General features: G+C 39.8%; 2 protein-coding genes across 4 annotated transcripts in view; one reads left to right on the top strand and one right to left on the bottom strand.

Moving 5' to 3' along the window:
- The window catches only part of TBCK (TBC1 domain containing kinase), a 188,490-nt gene extending 175,657 nt beyond the window's left edge, over nucleotides 1–12,833 (bottom strand). Inside the window, exons 1-2 of the mRNA XM_065404906.1 lie at nucleotides 12,724–12,833; nucleotides 837–1,065 (exon numbers count right to left, since the gene is read on the bottom strand). Coding sequence (XP_065260978.1) covers nucleotides 837–1,029 — 193 coding nt within the window. The 5' untranslated portion in view covers nucleotides 1,030–1,065; nucleotides 12,724–12,833. The remainder of the gene's footprint in view (nucleotides 1–836; nucleotides 1,066–12,723) is intronic.
- A 321-nt stretch (nucleotides 12,834–13,154) lies between these two features.
- The window catches only part of AIMP1 (aminoacyl tRNA synthetase complex interacting multifunctional protein 1), a 66,731-nt gene continuing 65,225 nt past the window's right edge, over nucleotides 13,155–14,660 (top strand). The window contains exon 1 of one of the 3 annotated variants that reach the window (XM_065404830.1): nucleotides 13,155–13,234. In XM_065404830.1, coding sequence (XP_065260902.1) covers nucleotides 13,233–13,234 — 2 coding nt within the window. In that variant the 5' untranslated portion in view covers nucleotides 13,155–13,232. Of the gene's footprint in view, nucleotides 13,235–13,413; nucleotides 13,457–14,324; nucleotides 14,377–14,660 lie in introns of those variants that run through there. The other 2 variants (XM_065404831.1, XM_065404832.1) reach the window with 2 other exon arrangements.

Here is a 14,660-nt window from a genome sequence, read left to right as displayed (position 1 = left end):
TTTAAAGCCAATTTACCTTACAAAATTCACACTCCTTTTTAAGATTCAAGACATAATAGAAGATTGGGAGGGAATTGCTGGGATCTCCTTCTGTAGAACATATTTCTTTCAAAGGTTAAAGGTTAAAAGAAAGGCTAAAGAAATTAAAATGTGAAAAAATTGAGACAAATTGATGAATTTCAGAAACCCACAAGGCAAGTGAATGGAAAAATCTGCAGATTTCAATGAAAAAAAATTTTTTGATGGGGGGGGGGGAGAGAGACAGGGAAAGAAAAGAGAGATGAGAACTTGCTGGGGGAAAAAAGGAAATACCTAAAAGTTATCACCCCATGTTATGCAGATAACTGGATTACAGAGACCTTCAACCAAACCACCTACATCTGCTTTTATGAAGCATTAATATTCTGGGACTGACATGGCTACAGTAAAGAGATAAGGTGAGTGAGATAATATCTTTTTACTGGACCAATGTTTGTTGGTGAAAGAGAATCTTTCGAGATACACAGAGCTCTTCTTCAGGTCTGGGAAAGGTACTAAGAGTGACACTTGTCTCTTTCACCAACAGACGCTGGTCCAATGAAAGATATTACCTCACCCACCTTATCTCTCTTACATCTGCTTTTGTTATGTGTAATGACAGAGCAATAAGACTGCTACAGAGTCAGTCCAGGTAGAGGCACACTGCTGTCTTGAAAACAAAACTCGCACAATTTCTCTATGTAAGCAACAAAGGAAAAATTTTACTGGGACAGCTACCTTCACGCATCAACAAAATCATTACTGTAAAATACTTTCTTGCATAAAAATGCAATTTCCCTAGGAAAGAAAACACTTACCATGCTTTCCTCTAGAAATGTCCACATACTGACAAAGTCTGGGATGGGTGATTGTCTTAAGGATTTGAAAACGGCCCAAAATTTTAATGGAGTTTGGTGTCAGAGGAAGACCATTGCTTCCACAGACATCGTGTGGCAGAGCTGAAGCAAAGAAAGTGGAGGCACCCATCACAGCATCCTTCAAGGAAAACATTTTTTCTCCTTTAATCCTTCCAAGCAATGCACACTCCTGAAAAGAAAATGAAAGATTTTAGGTGAATTTCTAAGTATGGCAAAAAGGGTTTTGTGCTTAACAAATGATTAATATTGCCAAAATATTAGATAGAATAGATTAAAAGTAATAAAGCCACTGAAGCATAATCCTTAGTAAAACAAAAAAAATATACACTTATGCATCAGTATCACAATTATGCAGCGATGTTGCATTACAAAAGTAATGGGGCAGCTAGAAAGTGTTAAGCAATGTTCAGGGATTAAAATAAACTTTAGATTTATAGTGAAGACTGTTAATATCAAGTTAAATAAAGCAACCAACAAAAGAAGCTAAGCAGTCTTAAAATAAAATAGTCTACATTATCTTGACAGTTAAGGATGGATTTTAAATGGAATGAAAGAAAAATATATTCCTAAACCACATCACATACTAGCAGACCATACGTTAAGTTTCTCAAAATTCAACACCATTTGTTGAGGTATCTTTAGTATCTCATATAACCCTTCATCAGTGGAGTATATCAACATCTCATAAGTATTCAAAAATAGAAAATAATAGTTTCTCTTCCCCTCCTACTTCTTTCCCAGCCAAGTAGGAGAAACAGCTTGATTAGTTGGTAGGTTTTGTTTACTCATAGACTCATAAACTTTAAGGTCAGAAGGGACCATTATGATCATCTAGTCTGACCTCCTGCACAACGCAGGCCACAGAATCTCACCCACCCATTCCTGTAACAAATCTCTAACCTATGCCTGAGTTACTGAAGTCCTCAAATTGTGGTTTAAAGACCTCAAGGTGCAGAGAATTCTCCAGCAAGTGACCCGTGCCCCACGCTGCAGAGGAAGGCGAAAAACCTTCAGGGCCTCTGCCAATCTGCCCTGGAGGAAAATTCCTTCCCGACCCCAAATATGGCGATCAGTTAAACCCTGAGCATGTGAGCAAGACTCACCAGCCAGCACCCAGGAAAGAATTCTCTGTAGTAACTCAGATCCCACCCCATCTAACATACCATCACAGACCATTGGGCATATTTACCTGCTAATAGTCAAAGATCAATTAATTGCCAAAATTAGGCTATCCCATCATACCATCCCCTCCATAAACTTATCAAGCTTAGTCTTGAAGCCAGATGTGTCTTTTGCCCCTACTACTCCCCTTGGAAAGCTGTTCCAGAAATTCACTCCTCTGATGGTTAGAAACCTTCGTCTAATTTGCTTGTTTATGTTCATGTGTAAGAGTGGCAGTGAGGTGTCTGTATGTGAAAAAGTTATTGGAAAAACTGATTCAAAAAAATGAGTTTTGCTTTTAGTTCCGTAAGTGGTGAGTTCCATCATCATTCTTATCTCTTGGGGAAACAAGTTCCCTAGTCTGGGGCAAGCATTACATGGCATTTCAATTAATTTAGAGTTAAAATTTCACTAGCACTTTTTTTGAAAAATATATAACAGCTGTGCAATCCAAGAATAAAACAAAAACAAAAAACTACCCTTCTCTCCCCCCACCCCCCAATAAACACATGCATGACAGGTTAGGTCACACATACTCCCAAAAGTGGCACATGATGCCTCTTTAGCTGGCATGCTAATGTCTTGAAGTGAAGGACCAAGTATCAGAATCTGATGCAGCTGAGTGTATGACTTTGCTTAACCCATTTGCCCAATCAGTTTTGGCCGTGAAGCCTGGCAGCATAGGCAATCGTTAGACATGACTGTCCCTGTTGCCAGTGTGTGGGAAAGAGACAGCATGTGCTTGTGTGTGCAAGAAAATCTGCTTCTTTACTGCCTGCAATTTAAGTTTGTTGTTGGGTATTTCTTCCATGTCTCCAAGTTCTTTCCAAATTTCAGCAGCATCAGCAATACAGCAGCAATTTTTCTGCAGTTTGTCCAAGGCTATGGAAATATGTTTCAGTATATTCAGCATATCTTTACATTTCTCTTTAGTCCCATGTTATCTACTTTGCTTGTGATAGTTCCATCAATTTTGTCACAGTTTTGTTCACAAATTGTCATCTGAATAGGCCTGCTCTTAATAAACAGCTCAAAACACTGAATTCCATCGCACATCTCAGGGAAGAATTAATTTGGATCCTCCTGCTCTCTTCAGAGAAAATGAAACAAAGTGGTTGTTGTAGAAATAATTTCAGCAATATTGTCCTTTACTGTTAAGTTATACTTAAGTCTTTGGCTAAAAGATGCATCAAATGAGCACTGCACCTGTAGGTTATAAGTGTCAGGTTCCTTTCATTCTTTTTTTCTAGATTTCTTCTCATCTTTGCTACATTTGCAGCATTATCTGTGAGAAAACTGCACACTTGACACTTGAATTTTAGTTCACAGTTTTAAATATTCTTCTATATAGGCCTTTCCTGATGTATCAATTGTTTCTGAGAGATAAACAACCCCATCTTCTGTTGTGTCACAAGCACATAATACTAGGTCATTGTGTACACTGAGTCTTGATCAATGGAGCAGATTAACAAATTTCCCATCAGTATTTTTTGCACACTGTTCAATTTCCTTCTCATACACATATCCAGCAACTTTCTAGCAATGTCTGGTTTGCTACGTGGAGAGTAGCTTGGTCATAATGACTGAACTATGTCACTGAATTGTTTGTTCTGAACAAGACAAAAGGAAGAATCTGTTGCATAAACAAACTGAACAATCTTTTCATCTATGGAGGTTTGCTGGAATTTGCTGGTCCTGATTATGATCGGTGGTTTTACTGGATGATGAAGCTTTTTGGTTTTTTAAACACAAACACAGGTCGTTTATTGTCTGACATATGTTTAGTTGCAGCACTGCTGGTGGTACAGTAGAACCTCAGAGTTACGAACATCTCGGGAACATTTGCAACTCTGACATGTTCGTAACTCTGAACAATACATTATGGTTGTTCTTTCAAAAGTTTACAACTGAACATTGATTTAATATAGCTTTGAAATTTTACTATACAGAAGAAAAATGCTGCTTTCCCTTTTTTTTTAGTAGTTTATGTTTAACAATACTGTACTGTAGTTGCCTTTTTTTCCCTTTGGTCTCTGCTACTACCCAGTTCATAGAATATCAGGGTTGGAAGGGACCTCAGTAGGTCATCTAGTCCAACCCCCTGCTCAAAGCAGGACCAATCCCCAGACAGATTTTTGCCCCAGATCCTTAAATGGCCCCCTCAAGGATTGAACTTACAACCCTGGGTTTAGCAGGCCAAGGCTCAAACCACTGAGCTATCCCTCAATAATATATGGAGATATCCTATCTCCTAGAACTGGAAGGGACCTTGAAAGGTCATCGAGTCCAGCCCCCTGCCTTCACTAGCAGGACCAAGTACTGATTTTGCCCCAGATCCCTAAGTGGCCCCCTCAAGGATTGAACTCACACCCTGGGTTTAGCTCAAACCACTGAGCTATCCCTCCCCCCGGTTGTGTACTTCCGGTTCCAAATGAGCTATGTGGTTGACTGGTTATTTTGTAACTCTGGTGTTCGTAACTTTGAGGTTCTACTGTACCTGTAGATGACACTGAAGCTATAGACACTGCAGATGATGGAGATTCACAACCTCTTATGTTAAAACTCTTACGCTTAAAGAAAATAGTAAAAAAAAAAGTAGGTCTGTCGATTAATTGCAGTTAACTCACGCGTTTAACTCAAACTTTAATCGCAATTAAAAAAATCGATCACGATTAATCGCAGTGTTAAACAACAGAATACCAATTGACATTTTGAAATTTATTAAATATTTTTGGATATTTTGGTATATTTGCTCTGTAAAAATGATAAACCAATAAATAGTATTTTTCAATTCACCTCAAGTACTGTAGTGCAATTTCTATCATGAAAGTGCAACTTACAAATGTAGATTTTTTATTTACATAACTGCACTCAAAAACAAAACAATGTATAACTTCAGAGCCTACAAGTCCACTCAGTCCTACTTCTTGTTCAGCCAATCGCTAAGACAAATAAGTTTGTTTACATTTATGGGAGATAAGGCTGCCTGCTTCTTATTTACGTCACCCAACAGTGAAAATAGGAGGTTGCATGGCACTTTTGTAGCTGGCGTTGCAAGGTATTTACATACCAGATATGCTAAACATTCGTATGCCCCTTCATGATTCAGCCACCATTCCAGAGGACGTTTCCATGCAGATGATGCTCGTAAAAAAAAAAAAAAAAAAAGTATTAATTAAATTTGTGACTGAACTCCTTGGGGGAGAATTGCATGTCTCCTGTTCTGTTTTTCCTGCATTCTGCCATATATTTCATGTTATTGCAGTCTTGGATGATGACCCAGCACATGTCCATTTTAAGAACACTGTCACTGCAGATTTGACAAAACGCAAAGAAGGTACCAATGTGAAATTTCTAAAAATAACTATAGCACTCGACCCAAGGTTTAAGAATCTGAAGTGCCATCCAAAATCTGAGTGGGATGAGGTGTGGAGCATGCTTTCAGAAGTCTTAAAAGAGCAACACTCTGATGTGAAAACTACAGAACCCGAACCACCAAAAAAGAAAATTAGCCTTCTGCTGGTGGCATCTGATTCACATAATGAAAATGAACATGCAGTCCGCTCTGCTTTAGATCGTTATCGAGAAGAACCCATCATCAGCATGGACGCATGTCTTCTGGAACGGTGGTTGAAGCATGAAGGGACACATGAATCGTTAGCACATCTGGCACATAAATATCTTGTGATGCCAGAACGCCTGTTCTCACTTTCAGGTGACATTGTAAGCAAGTAGCAGGCAGCAGCATCTCCTGCAAATTGTAACCAAACTTGTTTGTCTGAGCGATTGGCTGAAGTAGGACTGAATGGACTTGTAGGCTCTAAAGTTGTACATTGTTTTACTTTTGAATGCAGTTTTTTTTTTGTATGTATTTCTACATTTGTAAGTTCAACTTTCATGATAAAGAGATTGCACTACAGTACTTGTATTAGGTGAATTGAAAAATACTATTTCTTTTGTTTTTTACAGTACAAATATTTGTAATCAAAAATAAATATAAAGTGAGCACTGTACACTTTGTATTGTGTTGTAATTGAAATCAATATATTTGAAAATGTAGAAAATATCAAAAAATATTTAAATAAATGGTATTCTATTATTAACAGCGCGATTAATCACACGATTAATTTTTTTAATCGCTTGACAGCCCTAAAAAAAAGTCACTCATTCACTGAGTGCTACTGAGTTCACGGCTTTAAAAAAAAGTGAGGTTGTAAATAATCAATTCCTCCTACTGCAGCTGTTTGTACCTGTTTTAAAAGGAAATTAACTAACGAATAAGGATTATCTAAATCTATTTAAACCCTTATCTCTAGCACCATACCAAACAGTTTGAAAAAAAAATTAAACATTAAAATTCATAACTTCCCAATAAAACTTTACTTTTAAACACGAAATCTTCACCTAGGATGTTTATCAATAAAATAAAATAAGTCGACTTCAGAAGTCCAGCAGTAATAGTAAAAACGTAACTGATAAATACTCCCATAACAAAGTAACATACCAATTATATTTTGAAAACATTTTGAAATTCATAAGTAATCCACCCAAAACACAAAAATATGACAATAATCGAAATTATCTTTTACTAGCATAATAAAATATAGTAGGCAGTCCATAAGAATGGTGCAGAAATAAATTTACTAATTAGTTGATCCAGACTATTCAGGCATGTCCACATAATCATCTTCAAAATCACTGCCCTCTGAAGAGCATTTTTTATAATGCTGTTTCATTCGGACAGCCAGACCTTGCATCTCTTTGTGCACTGTTTGCATTTGGCATGTGTTCCTTTTTTATCTAGCAGTTCCGGAATTTCTTGAAAATATTCCCAAATAGGGTCTTTTTTACAATCTGCAGCCATAGCGGGGTTTTTTTGGTCCAGTTCCAAGGTACTCTGAAGATTGTGGTCCCTTCTTCCCAGTGTTCTGCTTTGACATCAGCACTGCTCCTTTCTGGCTGCACACACTGCTATTTCTCACTTTTGACATAACTCCCACCCCCACCCCCGAAAAAAATCAAAAACAATCCACATGCCTTTTGCACTGCAGAATTTTATTTGTATAGAGACAGAGGGAGGTCGCTGAGAAATTAATTAATTGTGTTTGTATCTCTGTCTGTGTACACATGCAATAAGACATAGTAAGACTATTTACCTGAAGTGTCCAGAACCATCCAGAAGCTAAGGGCTGCTAGTCACTGGGTGGATCAGTATTTTTCCATGAGCAAATTCCCCTGGTAGGTGGAGTCAAAAACATTCAAAATTTGAGAACTGAGCCATCAGAGCTCAGGTAAGGAGAAGCTATAAAATAGGAATACGAGCCCAGCCAGGCAGGCTCAGTGGATTATTCTGATGAGATACATGTGGGAGTCAGAAGCTGAGTTCCAATGTGTGTGATGACTTTGCCAGTCTCTTGCACCCAGCAGCCCAGTCCCCGGTGTTCCCTACATGCCAGTCATAGTTTTCCATCATCTCAAGAGTGACATGAAACAACACACTTAGTAAAATAAAATTGTTTAGAAAGTACTGAGGAATCTGAATACTGTTAGTTTTTTCCCCTTTCTAGCTTAATATTGCCCTGTAGCATTTCACTAAGGTCATTCTGTCACTGAGAAAGTTATCCAAGAAAAATAAAGCATGTAATACTAAAAAATATGCCAGTCAAGAGTAGCTCTTTACTGAAGGAATGCCACCTTGTCCATAGCATGGGCTTCTCAGCTTCCCTTTGTGAATCATTCTCCCTCTGAGTTAAAACAAAAAATTAAAATAAACATACACTGAATGTAGAAATAACTGACTAGAGTGTAAATATAACAAATATATGGGCTGTATATTTAATGTTTAGGTAATGTGTGCTGTATTTAAGCTAATGCTGCCTAACTTTACACACTGAAATTTGATGTTTGACAAAAGAAATGGAACTTCTTACTAAAGTTTCAGATTTGACGTTTCTTCATATTTTGAAAATCCTAATTTGCAACAACAAAAATTAGACGATATTTGGCCATTTTGGTTTAAATTTTAAACAAGGTTGTTGTACACAGCAAATATAATCTACAAACATATGACAGAATTAAGCATTTGTTCTGCCACAAATGAATGCATTAAAAATACTAAGTTCAGAAGTAATCTGATAGATATTCTGTGCCATTATGTAGTTGCTATCTTAAGAAAATAAATGAGAAACAGCATAGACTAGGGTTTTTATAGTAATGCTTTATTCTATTACCCAACACAGATTTTTTTTTTTTAAAGATATACTTTTTTTGTATTTCTTCAGTTAAGCGTACATTTATTTGGCCCTGATCCTACACAGATAGACATTAGCACCTCACTGACTTCAAAGAGGTGAAAGTGCAGGGATCTGCCTGTCTGGAGCAAGTCACAATATCAACACTTAACTGTATGTCTTCTATAAATTAAGGCCCTGATTCTGCGAACACTTACCCACACAGTGTTACGCTTACACACAGTCTTACGCTTACAGTTAAACAGTGCTAAGTGCTTGCAGGACTGGAGACTTAACATATAAATCAACCCATTCACCCCATAGACACACATGCTTGTTTGGTTTTGATTGTACACAAAGCCTTTTTTCTACGGAGAAATATGACAATTCTGTATGTTATAAGAACCAATTATAATAAGCACAGCATCAATTTTTTTTTTGCAATACAACTAGACATGAATAAAACTTTAAATAAACAACTGTAGTGGGGGGGGGGAGAGAGAAGAGGACTATATTTGTACCTTGGCATTTTCAAAATGGCAAAAAATTAAGTAGTTGCTTCCAGGTATGATATGCTAAGTATCTGAGGTAGAAAAGAGGCATGATAGGCTAACACATCCGCTAAGAAAGTCTTGCACAGAAACTTTAGTCTCAGAAGTGACTCATGCTGCATCCCATGCCTAGAACATACTCCCAATTCCATGATCTCCATTCAAATAAATCTTAAAATCCCACTTCCATTACGGGACCCACAAACACTAACCAACACCAGTAATAGCCTATTACAACCCTAATATTTTTAAGAAGTTCATATGTGAGGTGAACACTACTAATGGGTCTCATTGTACCTTTTTCTTTTAATGCCAAATCCTGCAAATACTTATTACCAGGTAGAGCACACACTACCATGGGTAGTCCCATTTAGTGATTATTAGAGCTGGCAATAAATGTTTGCAGGTTCAAGCCCTACGCTGGAAAGTCCCCCCAGTGCACAAACCATGGATGAATATGTCTTCCTCAGCAAATGTAGTAGGTATTAGAACTAGAATGTCCACCTCTAATTATAGAAAAAGGAAATATAAATATAAGTTTCTAAATTTTGCAAATATTTGTTTCTTATTTAAATCATGCAGTTTTCCAGAATTAAAATAGACTAAAACAATCCTGCCTTTAAAGTAATAATTAAAAAAAACAGGAGCAACTAAACAATGTGTCTAATGTAGTTGATTATTTTAACCAAATCCATAACTTAATAGAAATTGTTTCATGAACCATCCTCTGTTCTGTTCCCAATCCCTTAACATTCCCACTGCAACTACAGCAACTGCTAATTTAGAAAAAGCAAGATCAAGAAAAAAAAGCATTTTTAGCTGTCTTTATTAAAATTTAGCAGCTGGAAGTAAAAAAGGAAAACCAGACCATGTGATCAATCAGCTATCAATGACCACGAGCAAGTGCTCCACAGCTCTCAGTTTGGGAACCACTCATTTAAAATTGGTATTCATAATAAAAATATGCAAAATAGTTAACAGGCTGGACAAAACTCAGTTTCAATAATGTACTAAAAGTACAAGAGATACAGAAGAGCCTCTTTGGACATAAAAGGCAATGAATTGGGCTCTGGTGGTCAAATGTATCATACAAACACTTAAATTACTACCTTGACATTTTTCCACCTCTTTGTAAACTAGTTAGATATACTTAAATGGAATTACACAATATAAACTTTAGTAAAGCAGTATTGTTTCCATTAAAACACTTTTACCAAAAGTTTCAGAAATCTGAATGTAATTAAGTGTGAGATTCTGACCAAGAACTTCCCACTGTAAAGATTTTTCTTGAGAATGAAAATGTGATAGCATTTAAGTATGCTTAAATATGCTTACTTCCTCTTTTAAAAAGTTCCTTGGCTATCCAGATGATCTTTGAAATGAGAAGCAATCCTTCTACAAGTACAAAACAGCTATCCAAACTAGTTGAGGAACCAAATATAAGCACCTACATATTTTAATATTTTAGGTGGATTTAAGAAAAAAGAAAATAAGTGGAATCAGTTTTACAGAAATATACTGGATTTGTCAAACTTATTGTACAATGACAGTAATAGATTTATTGTATCATCCATTAAGTTTAGCAGACATAAACCTTATAAGTCCTCCACTTAAATACTGTAGTCGTACTTTGTTTATTTCACATTTCAGTTATGTTCACTCTACAATAAGTAAGACACCTGCCTGTAATTTTCAAGAATTCCTCTCGATTTTACTTCCAATTCTGTTTTTCCCCCAATTCCAATTTTTGTGCATTAGATTTTGCAGAAATAATTGTTGACAAATCTCAGATGTGGTTTGTTCATTAAAGAAAAAATTATGTAAAAAGACTGTGTATTTGGTGAGTCCTTGAGGACAATCCAACAACTAGGTCTCAGCTCAGACTGAAAAAGAATTGAGGAAGAGGCTTATTTATATCATACAGAAGAGCTAAACATGTTCATGTCTCCTGCCTATTCACATCCCAGGGTGCCCATTATTTTCATTATAGAACAATGCAACTTGTAAAACAGTGAAAGCAAGAAACTATGCAGACACCATCGCTCCCCAGTCTCTCTTATTGGGAGGAGGAAGCGAAAGTGGGAAAAGATTAATCGGAAATTGTTATACGTTTGCTGTATGTACATGTTAGCCTCACTCTTTCTAATAACAAAATCCAGGCATGGAAGAAAGTGAGATAGTCTTCTAAAAGAAGTAATTAAAGCCCCTTCTTCTATAAAGGTTAAAACTAAAACAGACTACTAGAAGATTGAGGTTTTTTGTTTTGTTTTTAAATCAAACATTTTCATATTTCAGACCATCAAGATCCTCTTGTGGACACCTATGGTCCCAATTCCTTAGTTACAACTATGGCATTTTGTTAAAAGAAAAGTAATATTTGGACACTATTAAGAAAACAACATAAAAATAATCTAATTGTAATATGTTGGATGCAGCTGCTTGATCACTTCCCTCAATTCTGAATGCACAATATTTGTTTCTTCTCTCCCAGGTTCATGGCTCAATATTGGCACTCTCATTGCAGCAAGGCATGCTTTACTATCTCCAGGTTACTTTGCACTTAAAAAGTTCTGTCATCCTGTATATTTGCTACCCCTTCAATTTAGACATCATCCACAAATATTCAGGGAATAAAAGACATGAAGCAGCTTCCCAGGGTGAAGATTTATTTTAATTAGTTTGTTGAACTGCTGCTGGAAAGCTTGCAAGTCTCAGACTGGGCGAGGACCTGATACACTTATTCGTTACCTACTAGCCAGCAGCAGATAGGAAATTTGAGAGTAGGCCCAGCAGAAGAGCCAAAGGCAACACATTGTGAGAAGGTAGTCTCACCCAAAGAAAATGGGCGATGGAAATATTGTTTTCCCAAGACCCTGATTGGGCGGCTCTATCTTTGTTTAGGTAACTGTTGGGTGATAAATTTTATGCTTCTCCCCTCATTATAGACTGCTGGAAGGAAGAAGCGCTCTGCCCCTTCATCCTCCTTGGCAGCTAAGAATCCACTACTCTGCTACTCCCCAAACTATCCTCTACTCCAGCTGTCATTTTGGGGTCCTCACCCATAAATAGTTGGACTCCGTCTCGGCCCTTGTTCAAAGATTACCATGCAACCGCATTAATTGACTTGACTCTTATCGGTTTCACTATGCTTCCTAGGGTTTTGAAAAGCAGAAGAGAAAGTGACAGGAAGTCATGTAAATTTACTCTGCACCTACTTGGCAATGCTACCAAGAGCAATAGAGTCTCTGTAGCTCTCTATCTGCAGACTCAGGAAAGCAGCTCAGTGCACGCTTAAACTTCTTACTATGAAGTGATTATATCTTCCTAATGATAATGATCGGAAACTTTTTTTTGTTAGTTTTGCAAAAATTAATGCATTGGCCTCCACACTCACCAGATGGTTTCCCCCTCACCTCTAGCAGGTGGAGTTCTCAGTCCTTGAAGCAATTAGCAAGAAGAATCACTTCTTGAAAGACTGATAAGATTCGCAGTTTGGGGGCCATACGGAAGTGCTCTAAAGGCATCAGTCTGAAAAGCACTAAAACAGCAATATCTTGCAAGGAAGAATCCTGCACTGGCTCTCAGGAAGAGGATGGGCTTTTCTTTCTCCAAGGAACATAATTTTATTCATTTTAATTGGGGAAAGGGAAAAAAGGGATCAGAAGGTGGACAGCTTAGGTGAAGGGGCACTAGAATATTGTGTGGGCGCATGAGAGTCTGGCTGCAAAGACACCACCCAGGGTTACGGCACACGGGGCCCAGCAGGGTAGAGGCTGCAAGGACCCTCCTCCCCGGGGAGTACGGCGCGCGGAGAGCAGCAGAGCCCGGTGGGGTAACAGCGAGTCCGCAGCGGAGCTGGGTGAAACAGGGCACAAGGGTGGGTACCTGCTACAGCTGCTGGGCGTGAGGCACGAGCCACCTACAGGAGCCCTCGCGCCACCGTTGCTACTCCAAACATTGCTGTGTGTCTCCGAAACTCCCCGACCCTTTACGAGGACGCCGCCGCCTCCCGAGCGCGAGAGCCCACCCCCTGTACGCGAACAGGTGCAGCAAAACTGATTGCCCCCCCGCGCGTCTTTTACCTCATCACTAAGCGCCGGCGCTAGGAAAAGGACCCCGGTTTCTGTTGCCGGGAAAGAGGGTGACACCGCTGATGCCTAGCAACTGTAATTATTTGTAAAGTGAGGTTCTCCCCGTGCGAATTCAGGGTACAGACGCGGGCTCTTTGCGGAGGGTATGTAACTTTTGTAAATGGTTCATTAGGAGAGCTACGGTTGCACAATCCATTTCCATAGCAGGCGTTCTTCAGGGCAGCCCTGAAGGGTCCTTTCTCTCGCGCCTAATCCGGGCGCTGCGGCGGAGGCGGTGACCTCGGCTCCGGCTTCCCCCGGTTCATGTGAGTTTTTCTCGGGTCGGGCCGTATTCTCTTGTGTTGATGCGCGGGGCAGAACGCGACGGGACCGCCGTTGTTCCTTCCCCCCCCTCCCGTGTGTGCGCGCGGAGCCGCGAGCCGCGCTCAGCCCCGCCCTGGACCGCGCACATCCCCCTCCCCGCAATCATAGGGGACCTCCCCCCCGGTGCAGTTTCGCGAGGGTAGTGGCCGGCTCTGCCCTCGGAGGTGACTGCACTGTGGGCACCGTGGGGCCGGTAGTTACCGAGCCCGGCCCTGCGCCTTGTGACGGGCTCTGGCCTTCCCCGGTGATCCGGGCTCTGCAGGCCGCTTTCTCGGTGGCTGCGCTGTCGGTTAGGAGCGCTCCGCTCAGCCGATGCTGCGCCAGAGGGCCTGGGCTCCGGCTCCCTCCCCGCTGCGCTGGCCCGCCCGGAACGGGCCCTAACGGCAGCAGGCGCGTGCTGCGGGCATTGTTGCTGGCAGAGCCTGGTGCTCGCGGGGCAGGCGGCGCCTAGTCTGTCCTGCCTCCTGCTGCAGGGACCTGGGTGCTGCCGTGCAGGCTCCGCAGCAGCTTCCCTTTCGTCAGACAACGCAGGCTCCGGATGAAGTGTGAAAGTCGGTCGCTGTTAGGGCAGCCCCCGTGTTGCTGTGGTGTTGGTTTCACGCTACTCAGTGATCAGCAGCATGTCTTTGTACCAGCAGTGCCCAGCGGCATAATGGGAGCTATCTGGGGAAGCTGTAGACTTGGACGCTTTAAGCAGCTGGGGCTGTGTGGGACCACGTGTGAGAACTATAGAGATAAACACGTTAGGTGTATGTTTAAGATTAAACGATGAGTAGTGAAATAGTTAAACGCTCACGTTTATGTTATTAAACTTCACGTTTCAGGGCTAACAATCTATCAAATGACAGTTAATGCTCCTCTGAGTTACTGTTTCAGACTGTCTGCAGGCTCAGGAAGTCAGTACTGTTTTGATTAACACTTGGGTTATAGTTTTAAGGTTCTTTTTGCATTAGAGGCATTATTTTGTAAATGAAAGCTTAAATTCTGGAAGACAGTTCTGTGGTAAAGGATGAGTATAGCCACAAAATACATGGGGCCTTGTCATTTAGAATGCAGACAGAGAACAGATCTGCTGACTCCAAAGGTATCATTTTGTGTACAAACTTTTCTGACTACAACTATGATTTTATACACTTGAACTCTTTTGCTTCATATAGTACAAATATGAATGAATGAAGTAGCATAACAGCTCCTTCAACCCACCCTCAGTAGAGACATTTGAAAAGATTTAAAATATGAATACCTACACACATTTTAAATCTTAGAGTATATTGTGGATTACATAAGTGATATGGGACTGTGGTTTACTGAGAGTCAGATGTTAAGGTTCTGTTCCCAGCTGTCACTGGGCATACTTTAGGCAAGTCA

The sequence above is a fragment of the Emys orbicularis genome, chromosome 5, assembly GCF_028017835.1.
Source record: "Emys orbicularis isolate rEmyOrb1 chromosome 5, rEmyOrb1.hap1, whole genome shotgun sequence".
NCBI classification, from domain to species: Eukaryota; Metazoa; Chordata; order Testudines; family Emydidae; genus Emys; species Emys orbicularis.
Note: the sequence above shows the minus strand (reverse complement) of the source record. Positions and strands in the feature narration are given on the sequence as shown.